Below are 17,280 nucleotides of genomic sequence, written 5' to 3' on the forward strand. Positions count from 1 at the left end.
AGTTAACAGATAAATTTTTTGGGATTATTGCGCTAAAATGTTTATTTCGTTTAGGAGATACGGATTATCTAGTTCGTTTATGGTTCGTTTAAACAAAAAAGTAAAGTGCAGAGGGATATAAAAATGATTTGTTCATTAATAGGGTAGAAATCTCCCGAGGATATCAATAAAACTACAGATGATTGGCATTTCCGTCGCTATGATCCCATATATCCAACCTGTCCTAAAACGTTTAGTAGGGATGAGTCAACCGAGGGCAAATTGCTCATAACTCCCGTCATCGTTCATATTTGTTTCAGTCATGATCTGTGCCTCATCATTCCTTCTCGTTTTTTTTCCCCTTTTCTTGAGCAGAATTTTAGACATTTTAGTCAAAATCTCAGTGCTCACCATTTGCAACTAAAACTCAGATCCCTAAATAAATGTGTCTTTTTCCCTTCCTGCTGCACTACATACGGCCTAAGGATTTTAGGATGATTCCCATCATCTTAGCATCCGGAATTTTCGCTATCTTGCAAATCACAAATGCTGGAGAAGGAACAGTGAACGTTTTTGGATGTGTTTATTGCAAAGGAAGATCACTCAGAAATATTACCGTCAAAATGTACGACGTTGATTGTAAGTGACATACTCTAAAAACATATAAATGAAAAAAAAACTTTAAAAACACCAAAAATTTCGAAAATGTCTCAATAAATGACAGAATTTCTCTTTGGTTGTATTTTAACCAACGACGAACAATGTATTCATAGACGGTAAAAATGGAACCAAAAAATGTTCCTTCGAAATATTTGATCTAAATCAACAAAATATCAGTTATATTTGTAATCCTTGATCATTGGGATTAATTGCGACGGTTTTCAGTTATTTTCGATTCTTTCATGGGGAAAACGAGAACAGACAGCGATGGATGCTTCTTCGTGAATGGTACTGCGATTGATCTAAGCAGCGATATCGATCCAGTGATCAATTTTTATCACAAATGTGATATGGGTATAGATTATGGGGTAGGTGTTTTTTTTTTTCTGCTCAAAAATTGGGTTGTAGGGGAAATTCACGTCGTACTTTTTTATATTTCTTTTCAAGGGTTACTTATTCACATAAAGACCAAAAATCAATACATCACGAATTTCCCTTTTCTTCGATAACCTTTTGCCATCTCTCAGTGAGCTTCATAATTCCGTTCGTTTAAAGAAGGATCTGTCCTTATAGGTGAAAAAAGGGTAAAGTGCTGATTAACAGCCTCTTATGAATTAAATCTTTTATCATCCAAAGCGTTTTGAGGTGAAATCAGCAGAAATCTAATCAGGCTCAAGCTCAGGCGAGCATGATGGGTGTAGCAGCACACCCCATCCGAACTCCAATAATTTTTGACAGGTGATCAGACTTTATTTATGACCACGCGCGGTCGTGATGGAACACAACTCTTTTACGATTAACGAGCTTTGAACGTTTCCGAATGACGAATTCCTTCAAATCGTGCAATTCCCGACATTACACACTCTAAGTGGTTATTTGGTTCCTTGGAAGGAACTCGAAAAACAAAAAAAAAACACGTTCAAAACCCCTTTAGGAGCATAATTTTCCTCTGATCAGTGCGGTCTGCTTCCGATATCGTTTGGGATGAATAATCGTGTCGGGACCAAAACCATTTGCAGACCATATTGTTGTAAATACTCTACTCCCTATCACAAATTATCAGTTGTTCGAAGAAAAGATCGATTTAGTCAAGTTAAATGAGCACATCCTAGATGTCCATGCACGAAATCAAACGAACTTCTTTAAGTTCATGAGGAGCACAAATATCGTGCTTCTTCACACATCTCAGTCTCCTCAGGTCCTGGTAAACGCGCAAAAAATGAATGTTTAATGTTTTTGTGAACTCCCGTATCGCTTAATGTGCGTTTTACTCGCACAGTGCTTTTATTTTATCGTCATCAACCTCGATTGGCCTCCTTGAATGTGGTTCATCGTTAAGATCAAAACCACCAACACGGAATTTTGTACACCTTCATTGGCACTGACTTTTTTGTAGAACATTGTCACCGTGAACTTTATGCGACCTTTCACAAACTTGACGAGGAAACCTTTAAACCCGGAATAAAAAAGTAAAATACCGTCAAAATACACAGTTTGATCTTCGGTCTTCAACATGTTGCAAAATCTGCAAAATTCAACCGAACCACTTTACTTTTTTTTCAAAACGAAAAAAAATCATTAGCCATTAGATGATATATTATTAAAATAAAGGCAATTAACTCTGGTGTCTCCAAAAATGAGCTAGCATTATTGTTGCAAAAAATGTATCATAACTTTTCCGACAACTCAATAGTTTCATTCCGGTTAAGAGGAAATTTACTAGTGAGTATTTGCCAATAATATCATAGTGCTTTCTAAATGCAGGATCTGATTCAAAACTTATGAAATCTTACCATCTGTTCGAAAATCAGAAGGTTTTTGAATAAATTCCAAACTAATCTCTAGATATTGAAAATTGGATGCATGAATAATTAGTAAAAATTAGCTGTTAAATATTTTCATCTAACCGTTGTCCTGAGATAGTCTTTTTTGTAGCGTTGCCTGCTTAAATCTCGTCTATTTCTGAAATCGACGGAGACAGTAAACACTGCGAATCCGGTGAACTTCACTTACATCGATGTCACATCACTTCCAACAAGGAAAGATTGTATTCACTGATCGAAGACGTTTCATATCAAGCTGTTCCTATTCGTTCAATCATCTTATTCACATATTTTCCTCTAAGATCGTATATTTTATGGTAAGATTTAATAAATATCTCCGTATTTGTTATTTCGAGAATTTAAGTTACTGATAAAATATTTCTTTTGAGTTGAACTAAATAAAATGGTCAGGAGTTCGCTTCAGTACTGGAATAGCCGGCTGAACTATAACAGTTTTTAGACATTGACCAGTTTGTGAAAGTAGTTAACGAGTAATTCGATAAAATCAACTACGAACAGCACTGGAAAGCGTGTCATTGCATTTCTAGTGTTCACAAGTTTGTCGATGCGATCTCGGCCTTCTTCATGGCTCGCGCGTATTCGATCGTTCCCTTCTACCGGATGCGAAAACGGATCCATATTATTACCTATTTTATCACTATCATCGTTATATGGTATAAATGTCATGGACCATCGACAAGCGATAGAAAGTATGTATTTTTTGTAACAAAACTAGACACGTTTCCGTTGATTTCTGTAGGAGTTCAAAAAACACTATAATGTTTACATTTTATAGCATTTCAAATGTAACTTGTGCCCATTTCCGCTGATTGTTCATTTAGTCGGAGAAAATTAAAGGTTATACCTTCTAACTGGCAAACTTTTATGGAGTCGAACATATTATCGCCGTGTTCCTTGGAGGTCTCAACATAACATCCCTATTCTACATTTCCGCCATAGAACTAGAATGTGATTTCCTAAAGTTTTTGTCTCCTACAGAATTTTCCTCAAAATTCTATTCCATGAACTCTGGACAATCACGTTATGAGTACAATGAGTACAACCTGTTAAATACGCCTCACTTCCGGCCTCCAACGTTTCCCGCTAGAAGCATTTCCGAAACTTCTAACAAGAATAAATTCTCAGATTTACTCTGTTTAAATAAATTAATATATTTGTCAAATATTATGAACATATGATATTTGCAAAAAATAATGGAAAATAGCGAAATAGAAGTGCGTCGCAAAAAAGAAAAAAACATGCATAATAAAATTTAGTTTTTGTGAAAATTCTAGTGTCAAAACATCATAAAAGAATCCTTCAAAATAATGTTTCGCCAGAAAATAAGGTTGAGAAACAAATATTTGAGTAAAAATCCATAAGTACATTATTTTTCAGCGCCATTGGAACCAAATATATAGAATCAGCGAATCTTAGCTGTGATTCTATAGTTAACAACACAGTTGAAATCGTCAAATATCGAAATTGGAAGTACGACTTCCAATTTTTCGAAAATGAAATTTACAAGTCAGCTAATGTGTAAGTTCGAACATTTGTATTCTCATCTAATTCGCTATTCTATGTAAATTTTCTCATTCTTCCATAAATTCCTTAAACGATCCACCGCGATTGAAATTTTCCTGTTGCTCATTTCAGTTGTGAAACGATCAACAAATATTTTTTCTTTGAAAGGAAACCGCTATCCTTAGAAGAAGAAAAATATCCGTTGTCATTTGGTTTTGTTTTGTACAAAGATATTGTTCAGGTAACGAAATGGTTTTTATTTTTGAAATAATATATGTTTAAATGTAATGTCATAGTATTTTTCAGAATTTTTATCCAGGATTCTGCAGCCATTTTATTTTATTTTTTCATTCAGGTTTTATTAGAATTGAGCATATTTTATCATCCACAAAATGCTTATTGTATCACAGTCGATGGGACTGCTAGCAGACGGTTCAAGAACGTTATTATGGCATTGCCGAAATGTTTTAAAAATATGGCCGCATTTGTGAGTTTAATTCAAGCTGGATTTTAGCAGATGAAGATCAGGAAAGGGAAATAAAAAACAAGATTCCTTTTCCTTTCAAAAATAAGGGTTCATCCTAATGAAAGAGAAAATCTTTAACGTAGTCTTTTTTTTTGAATAGGACTTGTGATCAATTCTACCTAGAAAGATTTTTCATTGTTACGGTTCTCATGGTACTGTAGATTTTGTTGATACCAATCTAAGAGTTGAGGAACTGATTTTTCTGCCTCTTTCTCTAGTCCATCGGCAAAAAACCTCAGAAAAACTATCAACTAACAAACAAATACTGTAGCATTTGATCATTTGTCCAAATAGTTCGTGGAAACCCCTCCCTTACTATCGTTTGTTAACAGCTTCATCTGGAAAAATGTTATGCCTTTTTTGAGTTAAGCATATTTCGTTTTTTCATGTAGCTCTTTCTGTTGTGTTCTAAATTTCGTTTAAAAGTGCTGTTTAACCAGTGAATTAATTTTTTTCTCATCACTTCTAATAATTTCCAACCAAAGGTAGCATCCAATGAGAAGCAGATAAGAAATATTTTTTCTTGCGAATTTTTGAGCATTTCATAAACTTTGATGCGGAATATCGTTTTTTCTCAGCCTCTTTAAATTTCTGACGAGAAAAGGCAAGCAAAGAACAGCTAAATTATACCTAATAGAAATTTTTTATTAAATTCGCTAAAGATGAGCGCAAAGTTTGAGAAAAATCGCATTCAAAGTAAAAAATATTGAGCAAAAATATAGAGCGAATCGAAAAAAATACTGAGCATATTGATATTGTTTTGAATTCAGATCGGAAAACGTTCACAGTGGGGAAGTTACGGTATCCTCGATAACGTATATAATTGTTTCCACTATCTCACCAATCTTAAACACGGCTGGAAATACTATCAAGTAAGTAATTGTAACTTGTTACCATATTTTTTTCATTAGGAAAAAGTTTCACTGTTTCATTTATATCTCTCAAAGATACACATCCGTCTCCTCTTATGTACAGTACTTATCCGGCTCGGATCTACCAATACGAACAAATCTTGAAATGGTTCGCATAATGAAGGCTTTGAATGGATCGATCAACTCCGACATTGAAGAATATGAAATGGATCGCTATCGAACTATGGAAGTAAGGGATTTTTCGAATATAAAACCCCATTTTATATTTCTTCAAATATAAGATAACCAAGTAGAGAAAAAAAAAAACAATCTCATGGATGATTCCAGAAAAATCAGGTAGTATCGTTTCATTCCTAGGGGATTCATCCACCAGTTCCTCTCTACAAATCGGCTATGTCGGTCGCTGTACCTCGTGAAGCCGCCAATTACATTGTCAGAAGTCAAAAAGTGAAAAGACTTCTACGATATCTCAGTCATACATGGATTCCGGATGAATCATTCTGGACATCGGTTGCTGGTAATGCTCCATGTAAGATCCAATTGTTATTGTTCTTGAATTTCTCTGCCATATATATTAAAGTGACTAAAGTTTGAAAATCTTGATGCTTTTTGGATGAATCCTTCTCTGAGTAACGCTTCGAAAGCAGCAATTCTCAATCGAATAAAAAAAAATGTAAAAAATCAAATTATCGGCGTACCTACGGAAAAACAATACTGTATTCGAATAAAATATATACACATATTATATGCATTATATATATATAATGTGATATTATTTTATAGTATAATGTAGATTAAATCTGTAAAATAAGCAAAAAATTATTAGTGAATATCTGTTACTACAGTTTGTTGTGTTTACTTCATTGCTCGTTTAGCTGCATTTGTTTTTAATTTTTCTATTTGTATGAACAAGTTTTCGATTACGAGTCTTACAGCATTACTACATTTGATAATTTTTATTTTTTATGTGTTCAAAATTATAAAAGTGAGAATTTGGAAAAAGATTTTCTCTTATCACCTCATTTCAATTATTATTATTATTATTATTATTATTATTATTATTATTATTATTATTATTATTATTATTATTATTATTATTATTATTATTATTATTATTATTATTATTATTTCAATTATTATTCAAGGGTTGTAACTGCTTTTTTTCTTGATAACAGAATCATATACAGTACCTACGCAGGGTTATCCTTATCTTATATTTTCAATTAATGTCAATTAGTGTTTGCTTCAAAAACGAGTTGGTGAATATTTGTCTTGTTTCCTTTTTTCGAACCATCAACAAGAAATTGTTTGTTAAGTGCTCCGAGTTCCCGGCTCATTTCGCGCAAGAGACATTATTTGGCTACGAAAATACATGAAAATGAATCCACCATGGGAAAAAACAACGAGTTCAGTAGGTACCACATATATCGGACGATATCAAGTTTGGGAATGGCAAAAACCATGTGGAGGTATGTACTAAAAACAATTTTTTCTTAATCAAGCAATTAAATTATGGTGAATTGGTTTCAGGACAAATAAGGAGTTGGTCATGCGTTTTTGGAGTCCTTGATGTTCCGGATATTATTCAAAGACCTGAATTAATTGCACACAAACTTAGTCTCGGTGTTGAACCTGCAGCATTTATGTGTATTATGAAGGTGATTTTTAATGCGTCATCCTTTTTTCGTACAATACCATCATCGCCTGGGCGGAATGAAAGATTTTCATGTGCAATTATATCCAGGAAATCCGCTACCGAAGTCACAATCCAGTCGAATTCGATGCTTCAAGTTATGGCGAGATGCCAACTGTAGAACTCTACAGCGGAAAAAGAATTACAGAATTAAGACATCCGGATTGGTTGTTACAAAGTTCTTTTTATAGAGGATAATAATTTACCGTTCAAAACTTGTTTTTATTGTGCTAGGATAAATAAACGTACCTATTCGTTGAAATGGAAAAAGTAAAGGAAAGTATAGATTCGTTGCCACTATTTTTTAGGACATTTTTTTTTCTTGAAGGAAACCGAGTAGTATTTGTTGATCTTCAATGTTCAATGTAAAATGTCCTACAAATCAATTATGTGCAAGGTCCCATTCACAAAATGTAACTCACAATTTAATAAATCGTGACAGAAGAAAATTTATGAATATAAATGTGTATTTATTTCTGTTTTGTGAATCATACTGTGATGTGATATTTATTTATATTTTATTGTATTTATTATTTACTTGGTGATAAAGAAGAATCGACCTCATCAAGGGAGGACAGAAAAAAGAATATGACACAAATGTCCTCTACTTGTAGGATTCCGGATCCAAGAATACGAATACCAGTAAGCACATCATTTTCGTCAGTTCATCTTGCAATAGAATCGCTTCGTTACCATGTCGACCGTCTATAACGATGATGAACGATAGCTACGCGTTATTCTTGGACTTTTAAGAGTTCTGATATAAGAGTTCATGATAAATAATATGGAAACATTTGATACCGTTCCCGAGATACCTCTCAAAATCCGTTCTCGACCGATCAATCCACGGAAAACCCGTCAGAATCGATGCAAATGACAAAATAAATTTTTAAGAAGTCTACTCGGATATACTTGAGCATTTAGCAGATGCATTGAGAAGGTAGAACAGAAGAAACGCATTCATATTAACGAATCCTCACCTTAGTTCCTTGACAGCATGAGGTTTTTGGGAACACGCAGACAATTCCGCTGTCACATGTTGCGGAATTAAGATCGGTGCTATTTCCTCTGGAAGAAGGCACAAGATTCCGCAAAACACCGTGCAGGAAAAAAGCAAAAAGAAACTGAAGATACAGCGAAAATCGCTTACTCGCATGTAGGTGTGGGGCATCCAGCAGCATTTGTGCATTCCCGTAATCTCGTGTATTTCCCACATAATCCACAATCATCTGAACACACTGTTCCCTCACTCCATTCGTTCCAGTGGCCAGTACAATCTATACACAACTCTTCTTCCAGGCGAGATCCACTAGAATTGAAAATTGTTAGATCCTCCTGACTCTCTCACGTTCAAAATGAAGAGTTGAAATTTTTGAGGTACCTGCACAAAGTTAAATCATCTCCTGGGATACATACTCTTGAACGACCGCGTGATATTGCACCAGAGCATTCCTGGAACAGTTTTCTTTTAGCAGTTCTCAAAAAAAATTGCTAGAAACTGGATACCTACAGTGCAAACCGCTCCCCATTCACCCCATGCACTCCACGTTGGACTAGCTGCTTCAATAGTCACGGAAAGAGCAAGGAAAAGAAGCGTCAGTCGATGCATTCCTGAAAAATAAACCTATCAATAAATTTATCAAGTATACCCTGTTCGCTTACTACTGCAGAAAACGTATATCCAGCTAAACAGTTACTGTACTTTAAGGTAGATCCAAGGGGATTTCACTTCTAAGGATTCTGTTGAACTTCTTGGGTTTTTTCGTTTAAAATTAGTAAAATATTTTCCTCAAATTTTGCTCATTTCCGTGACATTTGACATCTCTTTGATTTTGTCGAAATTTGTTGTTTTTTGGAAAAAACTTCGAAAAGTTTTCAGGAACTGTTCACGTTTCAATTACCTTAGAAAAATTAAAAATCCTATAACCCTCTAATCCTAAATATCACCTAGGAGAAAATGAATGGTCTGTTGTGCGGCTAACATAGTGCCTAAAGTCATATTTTATATGGAATGCAGCGTCGGAATGTGCACATGTGATTCCATGACAGCTACGAACACAGAAATTAAATCGCACTGATCCATGCTCATTCTCTTATTTACGATAAGTGCTTCTCTGCAAAATGAATTCTTTGTTCTGTACATACATACGTGTACAGAGCGAAAAGAAAAATATTCCGGAACCCAGCACAAATGTTTCAATGATCATGAATAGATCAGAAATCGTTCTCGAATTGGTATGAATAGAACTAGGAAGTTTCAGATTGAAAAAAATCATTCTCGGGATTACTTTGGTGCATACATACTAGTAAAAGCTACACTAACTGTAATTAGTAGCACAATCTTTGATAACACTTCATTAATTTATTTTACAGTAACCACAGTAACCTGTTTCCAGTTCATCTTACAGTAATCATTTTAGATAGCTGCTTTTTTTTCAAACAAGTAGAGTTTTCTTTCACTTTCTCTGACACAGGGCAGCTATTAGTTAGTTATTATTATTATTTATGCTTGGTTATTAGTTTCTGATGTGAAGAAAGAACCTTAGAATATAAAGAATAGGTAGGCATAGTTAGAACTTCTCATTTTCGAGTGATTTTTTTTTGAGTAACAAACGACACTTCAATCTAAACTCAGAGAAGGCGACTAATTACGCTTTCAAAACCATGTCCTACTCATCGAGATTATTTACGGGCAACTGAGAATAAGGAATATCGTCCGAATAAGATATCCAGCTACTTCAGTACGTAAATGATAGAGACCACGAAAATCATCATAAAACATCATCTGATCCTTTCTCTTCGGTTTCCTCTTCATTTCTCTTCCATTCACTTCACTTCCGTTCATCCCTGTAGTTCACTCATCTTTGTCGACCAGGGTCTATGTTCCTCACAAACAAAACGCTACTTGAAAAATGTATGGAGTTTGTAGTGCAACCATACCATCAAGGACACGTGTTGCTATAAATACTCCTACAAGAAGCGAAATTTTAAGGTCAGCGAGCAAACCCCTTTTCGGATCGAGCAGAGACAGAGATCCGGAATGGCAGCTAAATAAAAAAACGGCGACGTCGCAAACCGAATATAATCCGCCCGCTGACAGCTGAGCACAGTGCATAGCAGTGGGCTTCCTCGATGCTACCGTATCCCGTAGTGATTTGTCTGGTTTGCATGTTTTCAACATTCACAATTTTACTGATAGGTTGAGAAAATACCACAAAGCTCTCTCAAATTCGTATTTCAAAAAACCACATAATATCGAGATGTTTGAGGGAGCCACGTTTGGGCAGATCCAGAAAACAACAACGATATCTTTAGATGAGCCAAAAGACCAAAATTCATCTTATTTTTCAGGTGGCAGTTGCTTCCTTCGTACATTCAGCAGGAGTTCGAAGGAAACGTCAATGCAAGTTTCCTCTCCTATTACTTCACCTTTTTCAACAATTTCTTCTCAAAAAAAAAATCCCTCTACGTAATTTTTTAGCATTCGGATGCACTAACTCCGAAATCACCGACACCGCAAGACTTTTGTTTCTCAATGCTCATAATGAAGCACGCTTAAGCGTTGCTAAAGGCTTAGAACCAAACAAATGCGGATTTCTGGGTCCTGCAAAGAATATGTATAAATTGGTGCGGTTTAATTTGACATCAGTAAAAATTTCACCACATTTAAAAAGTTTTCATTTTAGCAATGGGATTGTACATTAGAACAACAGGCTCAGGATTACATTGCTAACTGCCCGTCATCTATGGGAACGTTTAGTGGATATTCACAGAATATTATCAAGTGTGCTTAATTCTGGATTTTTCTTGGCTGTAATTTAATACAGCGATCTCTTCTAGATATACTGGAACATTCTCAAATCCTCTAACAAACGTAGCAACAGCTCTAACCAAATGGTGGAGTGTTGTTCGTCAGAACGGGAACACTGATCCAGAGAACAAATACGTGAACACAAATCTTTATTCTTTCGCAAATGTGAGTACATAGGAAAATTTTACCTCTTTACAAGGTTTCCATAAGATTTATTCAGTTGTTACATGCAGAATTTTTTAGTTGCGCTGAACTTAAACATAAAGATCGTATTTTGTTTTGAATTGAACTACACTGTTTTGCCTGAATTTTGAAAAAAAAATCGCATTCTGAGAATTACTCTTTCTCCTCCTTATGTAGGAATACCGCACTATGAATATAATCCGTTCCAACTGTGTTCAACCGGGTGAGCGCAGCGCATATGCCATGACGGACATTCATTAGCTGCTCAACATGCACACACTCCTCTATCTGCCCGACCTCAGTTGAAGTCTTGCACTTTAACACATTCGAAACTAACACTTTAAAATTTGAATACTGTTTGACGGAAACCCACTAATTGAAGATTTGGAGCTAACTTGCTTGTTAAGCTGAACGCTACTATCTTTCTGGATTCAGCTTTCAAGGAGCAGCTAATAGAGTTTAATAGTAGTTTAGGTTAATAGAGTCTTTGGTTGCAAGCGCTTAGATGAAGCCTGTAATCAATTCATATTTGAATTCTAACTTTATCTACCTATTGGTTGTATAACTTATTATTCAGAAGAAACGAACAGTCCCATCAATGGATTCCCCGTTTCTGAAAACCAAGAGATGCCAGGGAATAAAACCTTTTACCTGACAATAGTTTCGATTTCATAGCGTTCGAAAGTTTCTTTCTGGAAAATGATCCTCTTTAAGCGGTCCCAAAACGGAATAATCGCTACAAATTGACTGTTTACGTGTTTGAATCCGGATTCTTGGTTGTCAAATGAGAATCAGAACAACTCTTTTGAAAGAGAAGTTGAGGAATATTAGAAGATTTCACCATAGTTAATGTCACACTTACAGTAGTGGAAGAACACATTTTTGACCTGTTATCCGCTCTTGAAAAAAAAAACTGCGAAAAGTTCCACTGATAATAAATTGGTTACCAGTTTTTTAAAAACGTTCCAACTCAGACAGAGTGTGTGTTCTTTTCTCTTTTTTTTCCTGGTGCACCAATGGTGTAGGTGAATAGATAAATAAAAATTGTTTTAAATAACACATTGTTCAACAGGTTTTCCTATAGGTTGTGATCAGTCACAATAACTTTTCAGATGGTCCATGGAAAAATGACAGGTATCGGTTGCGCTTACAAGGTCTGCTCAGCTAGTAGTGCATTGACTGTTACTTGTCTCTACAATAAAATGTAAGTAATTTCACTATATTTTCCACATAATGGTCTCTCTCCTTGGCCATTTTATCACTATTAGTGGTTACTATACGAATGGTGTAATGTGGGAGAATGGCGCAGCTTGTACATCGGCAGCAGATTGTACAACTTATCCTGGATCAACGTGTTCAGGAGGACTCTGTGTTGAAGAGATTGAAGAGAGTGGTGAGTTTGTGCGGATTTATTTTCGGATTCTAGAGTTTCAAATCCTTCGATAACTTTTAATGTCAAAATTGCGGCTACCAGATAAGCAACTTATTAGGCTTAAAAATTGAATTTTTATGGCTATAAATGGAAAAGAGCGTATAAATTGTTCGTTATATTAAAAAGAACGCTACTTTTTTCAGTTTGAATAGATTGAGAATATGTTCCTGGAACTTTTTAGTACTAGTGCGAATACTCTTTCTGCGGATTCTCTCTTTTTTTTTTTGTGTGTGTGTGTTTTTGCACTATTTTGACACAAATAGCGATTTTCAATTGAAAATGAAATATTGAAAATCTCTTTTCTACGCAACTTTCGCTTGCTTCCTTCTCTCAAGCAAATTTTGTTAAAGTTTTTTTCGTTTAAAGTTTTATCAAAATTCAGATACTGGAGCTAACACTATGTGCCCATCGAATTCGAACATGACAGATGCGAGTCGAAAGAAATTCCTAGAGGTGCACAACTATTTGAGGTGAAACTGCAGGGAATCATAAGGATGTAGTGTATTTTTTATTTTTTGAAATCAAATTGTCCTTTTCTGTTACAGATCTCGAGTTCCTAAAGGCCTTGAACCTGATGCATTAGGCGGAAATGCACCGAAAGCGTCAAAAATGCTTAAGATGGTAGGATAATCCTAGCATTCACCGCCTACAGAACCATTTATCTTTGCGGATTTCACTATTTTTATAGGTTTATGACTGTAACGTGGAAGCATCAGCAATAACACACAGTCAAAAATGTGTATATCAACATTCAACATCAGCAGAAAGGCCAGGATTAGGCGAGAACCTTTATAGGACAAGTGCACTAAACGTTGATCGTGTAACAACAGCCGCTGAGGTAATGAACTCATAAATTTCATCGTTGACAACTAGATAAGCCTCAAGTTCTAGTCCTCACAATTATGGTGGGATGAACTTAAAAAATATGGTGTTGGACAAGAGAATATGCTAACTGATGCTTTATGGAATAGACCAGGAATGGCGGTTGGACATTATACTCAGGTATATGGATGTGTTATATATGGATGGGAATGAGTTAAGAAGTTTCTACCCGAAATTACTTTATTACATTATTTATTGTTATATCATCCTTTTTAGAAGAAGTTTTGCTCACCTTTTGCTGGTAAATTCGTATTCACTTGACTTTTGCCAAATTAATTATTCTTCCAGATGGCCTGGGAAACCACTTACAAGCTCGGCTGCTCCATCCAACACTGCCCAACATTCACCTATTCTGTTTGTCAATATGGGCCAGCGTAAGGATTTCTTTTTGCAAAGATTGTAAATTTTTAACTAACTTAAGGATGCCCTCATTTCAGTGGAAACTACATGAACCAAATGATATACACCATTGGAAATCCATGTACAGATGATTCCGGATGTCCAGGATCCTATACATGTAGCGTTACTGAAGGTCTCTGTAATGTTGTCTAGTGAAACAGGGTGTTTTATGTAGTTAATGATAATGTTAGTGCATTCAATAAAAGCTGTCATTGCACATTCACTCCTATTATTAGGTTGGTGCGTAATTAATTTCGGGAACGGTCCGCGTACTTCAAATTGCTATAACACAGCTCAAAGGCATCCACGAATCTGAAATGGTACGAATTTCAGGTGGAGCATTCGTATTCGGGATAGTAGATTATGGAGAGGGGGTGAGATGGAGTGACTCCTTACATTTCTTCCTAATTGCAGTAAAAAACGGCCCGGAATATGCGGCCCGTGCGCAAGGCTGGCGTGCTCCAATCGAACTCGTTGTAGAAAATAGAGCGCCGGAACGCCCGAAGCCGTATCTTCCGAGCCGTTTTTTAAGGCAACTACAAGGGAGTAGACGGGATCACCCTTCTCTTCATAATCTACGATTCCGTACACGAATACTCCACATGAAATCCGTACCACCTCATATTCCTGGGGTGATACCTTTAACTCAGAAATCTCAGCTGACTAGTGCTCACAATCCACAAATCTCCAAAAAGAACCGTAGAAGTATTTTTTGAGCAGCCACATACATATTTGTACGTGCACTCCACAATAAGTTTCCTGTCCAACAAACAAAAAACAAGGACATGCAGGACAAAAATAATTGGCTATTAGTTATTTACATGTGAGACTACGTAATGACCCACATAATCTACTATCCCGTATACGAATACTCCACCTGAAATCCGTACCACCTCAGATTCGTGGAGTGATGCCTTTAAACACAACTTTATTAATCGATATAGAAACCACCAGAATCTACACATCTTTTCCTACGAATTGGTAGTAAGAAAGCACTTTCAACGTCGTATGAATTAGTGGACTGTCGCTGGGGCAAATGTGAATAGAGAACTCGAAAAAAGTGATAGTCTATTGGGGAATGGTATGGGGAATACGGTGGGTGAGGGAGAACTGCTATATCTAGATGGAATAATTTTTGCCGGGTGACTTGTGTGGTATATGGCCTTGCGTTGTCTTGAAGCAGAATCGGCCCACCTCTATTCACCATTGCCAGCCACAATTTTTGCAACTTTCCATACATATGCTCTAAATCACAGCAGTAGCACTCTGCTGTAATTGTCTGGCCTGGTTACATGAAGCTGTAGTGGATCAAACACTTACAGCACCACCAAACTGTAAGCATGACTTTTTTGGGGTGAAGATCTGGTTTACGAAAAGTGTTTGGAGGGGCATCCTTATCTACCCACACAAATCCACGTTTCCTATTATCGTGAAAAACCCACTTTTCATCTACGGTTATAATATGACTAAGAATGGACTTATTTTTAACCGAATCAAATAGTTAGAACACGTGCCATAACTTGCCAGACACTGCTCTTCGGTCAGCTCCTGAGGCATCCTCTTTGACATCTTCTTTATCTTGCGAATTTCCGCCAAATGTCGAACTATCCTAGTATGATGTACGCCCAGGTCTTCTGCTAACGTCCGTTTCTTAGTCTCCGGGTTTTCTTCTACGGCTCTCTCCAGATCTTCATTACCAAGCTACGATCTGCGAGGGCGACCCGGTTTTCCTTCGAGATCAAAATCGCTAGAAGCGAATTTTTTAAACAAGAACTCCAATGTCCGCTCGTAAGGACAGTCTGACCCAAAAGCCCTCCTAAGGTTCCGAGAAGCTTCTGCTGCGGAGTGCCCCAATTTAAAATCGTAGAGCATGATGGCTCGATAGTCGCGTCGGTTCATGATTTTCCAGAGCCCTGGAAAATACCAGCTGAAAAAATTAAAGCAAGAGCTAGATATGTATTTGAAAGGGCAAATAAAGACCTACAAAACAACATTATATTTTTATATTTTTATAAAATATATTATTTAATTTATTATTTATTATTTATTATTTATATTATTATATTATATTATTTTTATTTAATTTATTTTATATTATTTTAACAACATTTTTAAACAACAATATTTTTACCGTAAATTATTTCGTCTCAAGGCAAACAACACCTATGTGTTGTTTGCCTTGAGACGAAATAATTTACGGTAAAAATTGTTTTATTTAGACTTACTTCGAAACCGAAATTAATTTTGCACCAACCTAATATTATGGTTTCAATTTTGAAAATAAAGGCACAAAAATGAGATCCAAACAATTGTGTTTTGTTCATGTTATTACAGTAATGAACTCTGAAGTAAACTAGTTGAGATCTTTTCTTTTTTGAATAGTCAATATATAACGATTTTTTGAATGCAATATTTTCTTACAACTGCAGACGAACTTGAAAGAGTCTTCCATAATATAAATTACAGTGAGTGGGAAATTGGATGGTGCTGACAATTTATTAATTTCTTCACATTTTCCAGCTTTAAACCATACTAAAGGCAGCGTACCACGAATCTGACGTGGTGAAGGAACCCGCAAGAAAAGCTAGAAATGGATCGATAGATTGCAGGATCCGGGGAGGTTCTGCTAATTCCACTTGCAACGCGCCACCTTTGTGCACGCGCCGCGTCCACGAGCGAGCAGTCGGAGATCAGTGATGTCTTCTTAGCAGCCTATTCAAGTAACCAAAGAATAAGCTGCTGAACGAATCGGAAAGTGTACAGAGAAGAGTGTGCTAACTTATCTCGTAGGAACTAAAGCGGTTCCAACGACGATTAGGGAGAGGTGAGCGCAACAACCATGGATACCTCATCTCTAGTTTTTCCGCGAATTCCCTCACTAGGTACAGATTCGTGGTGTGCTGCCTTTAATTACTTACTGGGGAATTCTAATCATTTGCACATGAAGAAAGCTCCTTTTTCTTCACTACTGATATTCGAAGAAGGTGACTAAAATTGCTGTCCAATTTTTGTACAAAGTTTATGCATGCCATGAGACAAAAAGGGTATGTTTCAACAAATTATTTTGATGAAATTTATAATTATTACACTCTGAATGACTTTTATTCCAAGTGACTTACTCTGAACAGCTCATATCTTTTTACTTTATGGGTGCAGGAACAATTGTTATAAAAATTAGCACAGAACATAAAACACGATTCTGCATTCCTGCACTTTTATGAAATATGAAGATGCTACCGGATCCTTTGCATGAACGTGAAAGCCCTAATAAAAATCAAACATCTGAAAAAGTATTAAAAATGCAGAAACATGATTTAAGAAATGCAAGACTCGTTCTAACTCTCTTTATTTCCTCATTCAGAAGAATGTGTACTGTTGAAGCTCGATACAAATTTTCAAATGTGGGACATTGTACCGATTCAATGTAGTGCTTCATCCGAAATTTCTGTCACTACTGGTTTGAGGATAACGAGGCAGAATTTGTTGAAACATTGAC

At 35.9% G+C, this 17,280-nt stretch overlaps 1 protein-coding gene across 3 annotated transcripts; it reads left to right on the plus strand.

Moving 5' to 3' along the window:
• Positions 1–473: 473 nt before the first annotated feature.
• RB195_025678 (uncharacterized protein) lies at positions 474–13,937 on the plus strand (the record flags this gene model as incomplete). Of its 3 annotated transcripts, XM_064213923.1 has the most annotated exons (21): positions 474–618; positions 865–1,007; positions 2,575–2,637; positions 4,342–4,473; positions 5,283–5,384; positions 5,488–5,613; positions 5,742–5,913; positions 6,701–6,853; positions 6,915–7,042; positions 7,129–7,255; positions 10,559–10,704; positions 10,764–10,861; positions 10,918–11,053; positions 12,184–12,275; positions 12,340–12,464; positions 12,886–12,973; positions 13,049–13,124; positions 13,192–13,341; positions 13,395–13,505; positions 13,674–13,759; positions 13,823–13,937. In XM_064213923.1, the coding sequence occupies 21 exons, from the start codon at positions 474–476 to the stop codon at positions 13,935–13,937; spliced, it is 2,514 nt and encodes an 837-aa protein (XP_064069802.1). The 3 variants fall into 3 exon arrangements, with proteins under 3 accessions (XP_064069802.1, XP_064069803.1, XP_064069804.1); XM_064213922.1 differs by lacking the exons at positions 474–618; positions 865–1,007; positions 2,575–2,637; positions 7,129–7,255; positions 10,559–10,704 and adding exons at positions 3,028–3,172; positions 3,914–4,001; positions 4,119–4,227; XM_064213921.1 differs by lacking the exons at positions 4,342–4,473; positions 5,283–5,384; positions 5,488–5,613; ... (13 more) ...; positions 13,674–13,759; positions 13,823–13,937 and having other exon boundaries at positions 2,575–2,697.
• Positions 13,938–17,280: the final 3,343 nt, after the last annotated feature.

Source organism: Necator americanus, chromosome X (genome assembly GCF_031761385.1).
Source record: "Necator americanus strain Aroian chromosome X, whole genome shotgun sequence".
In the NCBI taxonomy this organism is placed as follows: Eukaryota; Metazoa; Nematoda; class Chromadorea; order Rhabditida; family Ancylostomatidae; genus Necator; species Necator americanus.